Source organism: Vulpes lagopus, chromosome 16 (assembly GCF_018345385.1).
Source record: "Vulpes lagopus strain Blue_001 chromosome 16, ASM1834538v1, whole genome shotgun sequence".
Lineage (NCBI taxonomy): Eukaryota > Metazoa > Chordata > Mammalia > Carnivora > Canidae > Vulpes > Vulpes lagopus.
In genome coordinates this window covers 28,133,616-28,143,206 of record NC_054839.1, presented here as the reverse complement: position 1 = coordinate 28,143,206, position 9,591 = coordinate 28,133,616, and the positions used below count along the sequence as shown (strand labels likewise).

Sequence of the window (9,591 nt, the reverse complement as noted above, 5' to 3'; positions counted from 1 at the left end):
TGTTATTTAATCAATGAAACACTTCCACACTATTGAGTGAATAGCTTCTACTCCGAACTCCTCATCATCTCCTTGCCTTGGCAGATGCACTGATCCTTCCCTCAGGATTGATTCACCAGTAAGGTGTGGGCTGGTGGTGCTATTGTATTACTTATTTAATGTTTTTAATCTCTGACAGTGAAGATTTAGGCCTCTACTCTTAAGTGTCATGGAAAGCTACTGGAGGGTTTTAAGTAATGCGCAGAGAATATGTGTGGCAATCTGATTTATTGATTTAAAGGATTAGAACAATAGACTAAGGGAATGGATGGAGTAGAAGCAAGACATCATCTAGAAAGCTAGTGTAGAAGTCCAGACGAAATGATAGTATATTAGATCGAGGTGGTAGAGTGGAGAAAGGGAGGCTTGTTAAGACTTGGGATATATTTTGATAGTTGTATTTGATAAGTATGCTAGACTGGGTAACGAATAGATTCCAAATGTATAATGACTTCAAACAAAGCAGAAATTTATTTCTGATTTATAGAAGAGTCTGGGGGCATAAAATCCACATAGGTTAATAAGAATACAAAAGTTGAGTGGAGTAAATGAAATTATAGAGTGATTGTAAGGTTCTTATATTGTTTGTGAAGTATTGAGATTGTTTGTGGGTGGATTGATAACCGAGAGATGTATATTATAATCTCCAGGAGTTAAATATCAAAATATATTTTGATAATATATCAAAATAAAAGATAAAATGAAATACTAAGGTAAAAAGAAATACTTGATTCATAGGAAAGACATAAGGAAAGTAAAAGCAGAGGAACAAAGAACAAATGGGCTAAATTGAAAAAAAAATACAGAATTAAACCAATATAGAACAATGATTATATTAAATAGAATAGAAATAAGTTTCAAATAAAAGCAGAGATTGTCAAAATGGATTAAAAAAAAATGAGACCGGAGGATCCCTGGGTGGCGCAGCGGTTTAGCGCCTGCCTTTGGCCCAGGGCATGATCCTGGAGACCCGGGATCGAATCCCACGTCGGGCTCCCGGTGCATGGAGCCTGCTTCTCCCTCTGCCTGTGTCTCTGCCTCTCTCTCTCTCTGTGTGACTATCATAAATAAATAAAAATTAAAAAAAAATAGAAAACCTTAAAAAAATGAGACCTAACTGCAGCTGTTTAGAAGTATAAAGACTCTGATAGTTGAAGGTAAAAGGCTGAAAAATACATACTTCAAGGAAGACAGCTAGTATGATTGTAGTATTATCAAGAAAAAGTGACTTCAAGCATAAAAGTATTGTAAGAAACATTTAACACTGATAAAATGGTTGTTCAAAAGTTGTAATAACTCTAAGCATGTATGGATCTAATAACACAGCTTCAAAATACATGAAGCAAACATTGGCAGAACTAAATGAGAAACCAGGCAAGCCATGATCATAGATGGAGATTTCAGGAACCTTCTTTTAGCGATTGACAGAATGCCAGAAAAAAAATCTTAGTAAGGATATAAAAGATTTGAATAACACTATTAACCACCTTCACCTAATTGACATTTATTAAACCTTCTAAATGATTGTAAAATACACATTGTTTTCAGACACCCATGGGACATTTACCTAATTAGACCATGTGCCAGACATAAAATAATTCTCAATAAGAATCATCAAAGTATTGAAATCATATAGAGTATGTTCTCTGAGCACAGTATCATTAAACTAGAAATCAGTAACAATACTGTATCTAAAACCCTCTAATTATTTGGAAATTAACACATTTCTAGGTAACCCATGCATCAAGGAAGAAATTTTGAAAAAAATTAGAAAATCTTATAAATTAAATGAAACCAGTAGCACTGTATATAAATATTTATATGATGCATCTAAGCCAGGGTGTAGAGAAAAATTTAGAGCTTGAATCAATTGACATTTCTTACAGTGGAAATCTGCTAGAGATGATTTTCTGAGTTATGTTTTTCTAAAACTTTTTTGTGTACTTTTATTTGTTTCTACTAATATTTCATCTGCATTTAGGAGTAGAAGTTGATGTTTAATTTTTAGTTTTAGTACTCTGAAGATGTTATTTCATTGTCCTTTGTCCTCTATTAATGCTAATGAGAAATTAGACATCATTTGTATTTTTCTCCTTTATTTATTATATATCTATGGCTATAGCTATGGCTTCTTTTAAGGTTTCCTTTTATCTTGCTTTTTAGCTTGATTGAATCTGATTGGTTTTATTGTATTTATTCTGCATGAGTTTCTTTTCTTTTTTTTTAGTTTCTATGTCTTTTGTATCAATTTTAGAAAGTTCTTAGATATTATCTTTTCAAATATTTCTTCCATTGTTTTTTTCTCTAGTCATTTGAAGACTGTAATTGTATGTATATTAGATCATTTGAAAGTGTCCCACAGATCTTTCTTGTTCTGTTGTAGTTTCTGTAGCCTAACAAGAGGCAGAGATCTGAAACATGAACTTGGGTGGCGGTTAATCATCGCTTCACAAAGATAAGAGCTAAAGGGTTCTTCTAATATGAAATGTACAAGAAAGAAGTAAAGATGCTTGAACAGCTCAGTGAATGGTGGTGCCTTTTATTGAGATGTGGAAGATGGGAGAAACATGTTGAAGATCAGGGAAGATAACTGATAGTTTGCTTATAAACATGTTAGGTTTGAAAACCCTAAAAGAAATGGAAGAGATGGCAAGCAGGCAGTTGTATACCTGAAGCTCTCAGTTTAGGGCTTATCAGGATATACATAGTATTCAAATTTATTACAATTAATGCAAATACTTAGGAAGGATCTTATAGAAAGAAAAGATGTTGGAAGACTACTCCATGAGGCCTGTTGATGTTTAGAAGTTGGAAGAGAAGGTGGATCTTTCATAGGAGACTGAGAAGCAGGAGGGAAACTAGGAGTCAGTTGTGTCCTGGAAGCCACAGAAGGAAGATGTTTCAAAATTTGTGTGATCAAACGTGTAAGATGCTGTTGAGGGGTTGAAAGGTAAAACAGGAGTACTGACTGTTTTTGTCAATGTAGAGGTCATTGCTGACCTTTATAAGAACATTTTCAGTGGAGCGGTGAGGATGCATGACTAGTTGGTCCAGGGTCTGAGAGAGAACAGGAGGAAAGAAAGTGGAAATGCCAAGTATAGATCAATTCTTTTGGATGTTACATTAGTTTTCTACTGCTGCTATAACAAATTACCACAAATTTAGTGGCTTAGAAAATACAAATTTATTGTCTTACCATTCGGAACTCAGAAATCTCACTAGATTAATATCAAAGCTTCAGCAAGGCTACATTCCTTCAGGAGGATGTAGGGGAGAATCTGTTCATTGCCTTTTCCAGCATCTAGTGGCTACCTACCTTCCTCAGCTCATGGCCCTCTTTCATCTTCAAAGCCAGCAAATGCATTGGCTTCTTTGTCCAATGTCACATCTACCTTTCTGATTCTGTTCTTTTTTTTTTTTTTTTTTTTTATGAATGAGGCAATTTATTAACCCAGAATTTGTTCTAATGCTTCTTGTTTGCAGCTGCCACCTGTCTGGCGATTCTGTCCAGGTCCTGCTGTCCCTGAGGTGTCAGTTTGCAGCCTCCATCTTGGTCCTTTTCCACCACTTTCAGCCCCTCTAGTGCTTGGAGGACCCTGCAGGCCACACTCTTGGAGCTTCTGCTGAAGTGGCTGGGCATGACCCCGTTTCTCTGACATCCCCCATAGATCTTTGTCATGGAGCCGACCCCAGCGCCACCTGGGAGGTACAGGTGCATGCTGTGGCAGCAGCTCGTGTGTAGAACCAGTTCTCATAGTAGGGAGCAAGCTCTTTATGCTTGGCCAGCTTGACAATGTCCACCCATTCAGGGCCCTTCAGCTTCCCAGACTTTTTAAGAAAGGCTGCCAGAGCTCTGATGAACTCCTGCTGGTTCAAGTCTTTTACAGTAACTCCAGGCATCCTGGGGCCTTCTCCCTGCCAGCCAGGGGAAAGCTGACTCTGTTCTTATTAAGACCTTTGTGACCATATTGGGCTCACCTGTGTAATCCAGGCTAACTTTCCCATCCTCAGAATCCTTAAATTAAATCACAGCTGAAAACCCTATTTTGCTGTATAAAGTATATTCACAGGTTTTGGGGATTAGGAAGCAGGCAGCATTTGTGTGTCATTGTTTTGCCTCTTACAGAGGGAGTGTAGATGCCTTATCTATATGGAAATGTCCCAGTTTGCAGACAGTTACACTTGGTGATATATTTCTAAATGGGTCTTGTCAACATTTAGAGAATGATTATTTATTAAAAATTAGGATTTTCTTAAATGAGTAGAAAGTGGTTGAGTACAGTTTTAAGGACACCCTTTTATTTTATTTTATTTTATTTTATTTTATTTTTATTATTTTATTTTATTTTAAATATTTTATTTATTTATTCATGAGAGACAGAGAGAGAGAGAGAGAGAGAGGCAGAGACACAGGCAGAGGGAGAAGCAGGCTCCATGCAGGGAGCCTGACATGGGACTCCATCCTGGGTCTCCAGGATCATGCCCTGGGCTGAAGGCAGCGCCAAACTGCTGAGCCACCGGGGCTGCCCAAGGGCACCCTTTTAAAGTGGTTTTTCATTACTATTGGTTTAAAGCACCACTTAAATATTTTCTAAACAGAATTTTTAGAAAGATCCATTTATCTGTAAGTGGACATATTTTAGGTATGTATTATATATCAGTATCTAGTAGAGTTGTATCCTGTTTTGGAGCAAAGTGTGATCTGAACAAACAACTTTTTGAAAAAGGAACATGAAGTAACATGCATAAGATAATATCCTTACCTGTAAATTCTTCTTTTTTAAAAAAGATTTTATTTATTTATTTGAGAGAGAGAGAAAGCATGAGTGGAGGAAAGGGGGCAGTGGAGAAGTAGAGGGAGAGGGATAAGCAGACTCCTCACTGAGCATGGAGTCTGATGTGGGGCTCGATTCTACGACCCTCAGATCATGACCAGAGCCAAAACCAAGAGTCCATTGTTCAACCAACTGAGCCACCCAGGTGCCCTTACCTGTAAATTCTTTTAACCATCATGACCAGTCTATATAATTACAAACTGTATATACTTTAGATCTCCAGAGCAACTAATTATAGATTTAACAAAGCAGCAAAGATGTGTGTGTATATGTATGTACATATCTATGTGTGTGTATTTGAGAAACAAAGTAACTGGTTTTGTTTTTATTTTTGTTTTTATGATGTTAAGTCCTTATTATTTATTTGTTTAGCGTGTCAGAAAAAGCGCCTTCCAAAAATACATGTGGGAGTGCCTCAGTCAGTTAAGCCACTAACTCTTGATTTCAGTTCAGGTCATGATCTCAGGGTCGGGAGCTGGAGCCCCACAGACTCCACGTTCAGCTCAGAGTCTGCTTGTGCCTCTTCATACCCCTCACCCCACCCATGCTAATGCATGCATGTGGTGCATTTTCTATCTCTAAAGTAAATAAATAAAATCTTTAAAAAATATATATGTAGAACAATAAGATAAAAAACCAGTAACTGAATGAAAACAAGAGTAGAATAATAAGATGAAGCCAGAGGATAAGTTATAAACCACATATAAGACCCTAGTAGGTATTAACATGGGGTATAATACACATGTCTAATCTGTGTATATGCATGTGTGTGTGTGCATGTACATGTGTTCCTCTTCCCCCAGTTATAAAAAAAAGGTAAACAAGTGGCAAGGCTTATGAAAGTCCAGTTTAGACTCTTCAATAGCATTAAGGATTGAATTACTGACCCAAATCTGAAGAACATGACTGAGACTGATAAGGTCAGAATCAATTTTACAAATGGTATAGAAATTGGTATGCTTGTTGAAATAAGGTTTCTATTTAACTTCCTTGAAAAGGAATCATATTATAGAATTTCCTGGTGCCTTAAGTGCGGAACTACCATGAAGAGGTAATATGCAATTTGTTCTCAATTTAATTTGGAATAAAAGACTCTAAGACAAAAGAAGCATTCTAGCTGTTAGAAAATGATTCTCCAGGAGACTTGTGGGAAAATATCATTTCAAACCACCCATTTGTGGGTTCCTGTCTTTACCAAAGTCTGTACTTAACAACGATTAAAAAAAAAAAGTGTGCTCTACTGGGAAAAATAGTTTTGAAAACTATCTTTGATAACAAATGGGAATAATCATCATAAACCATATTGTCTTCTCCATTGCTATCTAAAGTTGTCTCTTGCCTCCCTCTCCATGCTTTATGAGTTTTTTAGGGTCTTCCCATTTTCATCACTTTATATAATTTCCTTACTTGTGAGGATTTTTGAGACTCATATTCATAAAAGAAAAAAAACTTGAATGTATAACATCTATTGTGGTTTTAAAAAGTTGTAAATGTCTTGTTTGTTTTATTTTCTACATTATTATAAAGCATTCAATTTTTGTAGATTGGTCGTATTTTGTCAATACTCATGATGCTTGATTCATTTCTTTGTGTGCAGAAAATAATGGAATATCTGACCATTTCACAGTGTAGAACAAAAAAATCTACAGCTTTCTTTGTTTATTCTGGTCCACTGAAGTTAAATAATGTTACCCTCTTCTCTGCCATCTCTTCCTTACTTTCGAAATATAGTAGAATACTAGTCAACCCTCTACCATGGCTAAGCCTAGACCAATTCCATTTGGGAAAACACAATTGAGCATGTTCTTTCTAAATGCTGAGGCTCTTTCCTGAAGTAAATGCAAGTAGAGAAATTCAGAATGTCCTTCACAGCTCTAGACAGGCTTAGTGCCTTCTGTTTCCTTGATTCTGGGCTCTTATCCCTGTGTCACTTCAAGAGTGTATTGGCTATCCTCTTGGCTAAATTTTACTTCTAAATCTATCTCCTTAGGACTCCCATGGTAATAACAATAACATTTAAAACAATAATAAAATGATTAACATACACTGAGAGCTTAATATACACCAGGTTTTATGCTTCTTGTAAACTATCTCATTTAATTTTTGTAGAAATCTTAGTGAAGTATCACTATCGACATTTTAAGTATGAGGAAAATAAAGCTTAGAAGACTGAGATATACTTCCAACTCTTCCCTTTAAGGTTACATGGTCAGTAAATGGCAGAGCCAAGGTTCAAACCAAAATCCAGGACTGGCTCATCCCAAAGACTTGCTCTTAATGATGGTGCTTAAACACCATTTTCCACCTCAAGCTTATCAAATTTGTAAAAAGCCTCATATTTTAGTTATAGAAAATTTAGAGGCTTCTTTCTGGAATTCAAAATACAAATCATTGTAGCTAACATGACTTAAACTTACTACAGGGCCGGGCAATTTTTAGTTCCTTACATGCATTTTCCCACTTACATTGCACAACTTTTAAGGTATGTCCTTTAAAGTTTATTTTTGTTTTACAATTGAGGAAACTGGACCTCAAAGATATTAAATAACTGTACAAATGCATTCAGCTGGTAAATAATGGATCTGTGATTTAAACGCAGACCTGTCTGATGTCAGCAAGGGCATATTTTCATGTTTCTGCACATTTAGGGAAATTGGAAGCTGGGTTAAAGGAAGTAAAAGATTACTGAGTAGATAATGAGAAAGCTTTGGAGAGAGTTGAAGATTTATTTCTATCTGTGCTTGCTTTTCCAAGGGGGTAAAACCCAGCTAAAACCTGGGGCTATCTGTTCACATTCCAAAGAATTGTAAAACATTAGGGAGCAAAGGTTTCTTTCCCTCTCAGACAAGGGGAGAGGGCACTAGGTAGCTTATACAACCTTCCAGATTTAGAGTTTGGGCTTTCTCTTCTGTGGTGTAAGAAATCCTTTTTGTGCACATACAGGGTCTATCTGGTTCTCTTCCAACACCCTGAAGAGGGAAAAATAGGTATCCTTTTTGTGCACATACAGGGTATATCTGGTTTTCCTCCAACACCCTGAAGACAGAATAATAGGTACAGGGGACACATGTGTTTACTGCTATAAGTAATAATAGGAAAAATGCTATATTTCCTTTCAAAACTTCATAATTTAACTCTATCCTATGACCATCTTATTTTCTACTGTTTCTGAGATGAAGTCTTGGTGCTGGTTCTCACTATCCCATAAGAATAGATATTACTATATTTGGATCATTAAACATTGTATTTATTCTTTGTTGGTTTTATTTTATCTTTTTCTACCTTTTGTATCTCTATTTTCAAAGTCAAGCTCAAATCCCAAAACGTAAAAAATCATTTTCTGATCATTTTGCTTTTGAAACCCATCCTTGGATTTCATGTAATTCTTATCTCTACTCTTACTTATAATTATGCTATGTGGGATCCCTGGGTGGCGCAACAGTTTGGCGCCTGCCTTTGGCCCAGGGCGCGATCCTGGAGACCCGGGATCGAATCCCACATCAGGCTCCCGGTGCATGGAGCCTGCTTCTTCCTCAGCCTGTGTCTCTGCCTCTCTCTCTCTCTCTCTCTGTGACTATCATAAATAAATAAAAAAAATAATAATTATGCTATGTGATTTTCCTCCCTATGTGCTAAGTCTGGTTAATAACCAATAATAAAGCTCCCCCCCCACCCAAAAGACAAAAAACAGGGCACGATTTTAGCCTTTTAGAGGCTGTAGAACGAACACCAGTACAGGTTTTAAAAATTGACGTTGATTCTTGAAAGACAGCAGTGCAACCTCCTAATGACCTGGGTTTCTTAGAATTCAGAACCTCTAATATTTCTCTACTTAGGTTCCCTTTGAAGTCCTTGGCTACCCCATTCAGGGACACAATAGATATGAAGAAATAGCAGTTATTCTAGTTATTGTATAACTAGAATATTATATAGCTAGATTATTCTAGTCTTAGATATTTATTTTATTTTATTTTTTTTAAAGATTTTATTTATTTATTCATGAGAGACACACAAAGAGAGGCAGAGACACAGGCAGAGGGAGAAGCAGGCTCCATGCAGGGAGCCTGATGCGGGACTTGATCCCCGGACCCCAGGATCACACCCTGAGTTGAAGGCAAATATATTTGTTTTATTTATTTATTTATTTATTTATTTATTTATTTATTTATTTATGGCAGATGCTTAACCACTGAGTCACCCAGGCGTCCCTAGTCCCAGCTTTTTTTCTTAAAAATTAATTACATTGAAAATTAATGCTTTTTTAAAGCCAAGGACAATCAACTATTTATTTTACTAATCTGTGTTCATTCAGAGTAACACAAGTTACTCTCAACTCAATAACTTTTATACCCGAAGTTCTTTTATTCTCACATTTGTCAGAAGCTTTTTGTTTTCAATCGTAATAAGACTAATAAAACTTTATTATATTTGCATTTTTCCATGTTTTGGATCTATGTTCATGCTTTTTATTTGAACTGAGAATTTTCTGAAATAAAATATTTTTATTTGCTGCCTAACTTTTGAAAGCAAAAAATTTAGTACCTTCTAAAGTGTTTCAAATATTTGTCTTAAATACTCTGTTTTTTAATATTATAACTTTTTATTTTGTTCTACTACTGGCATTTTTTTTTAAACTCAATTCCATGTTACCTTATTTTTTTCATCAAAAGAGCACTTTGATACATTTTTATAGTTAATTCATTACTGCTGTTATTCT

At 35.8% G+C, this 9,591-nt stretch overlaps 1 protein-coding gene across 1 annotated transcript; it reads right to left on the bottom strand.

Moving 5' to 3' along the window:
• Nucleotides 1–3,470: 3,470 nt before the first annotated feature.
• Nucleotides 3,471–3,939, bottom strand: LOC121477085 (40S ribosomal protein S19-B-like). The gene is given in 2 exon segments (XM_041731299.1): nucleotides 3,471–3,768; nucleotides 3,770–3,939. Coding segments are annotated over 2 exon segments (453 nt in total). The 3' UTR covers nucleotides 3,471–3,485.
• Nucleotides 3,940–9,591: the final 5,652 nt, after the last annotated feature.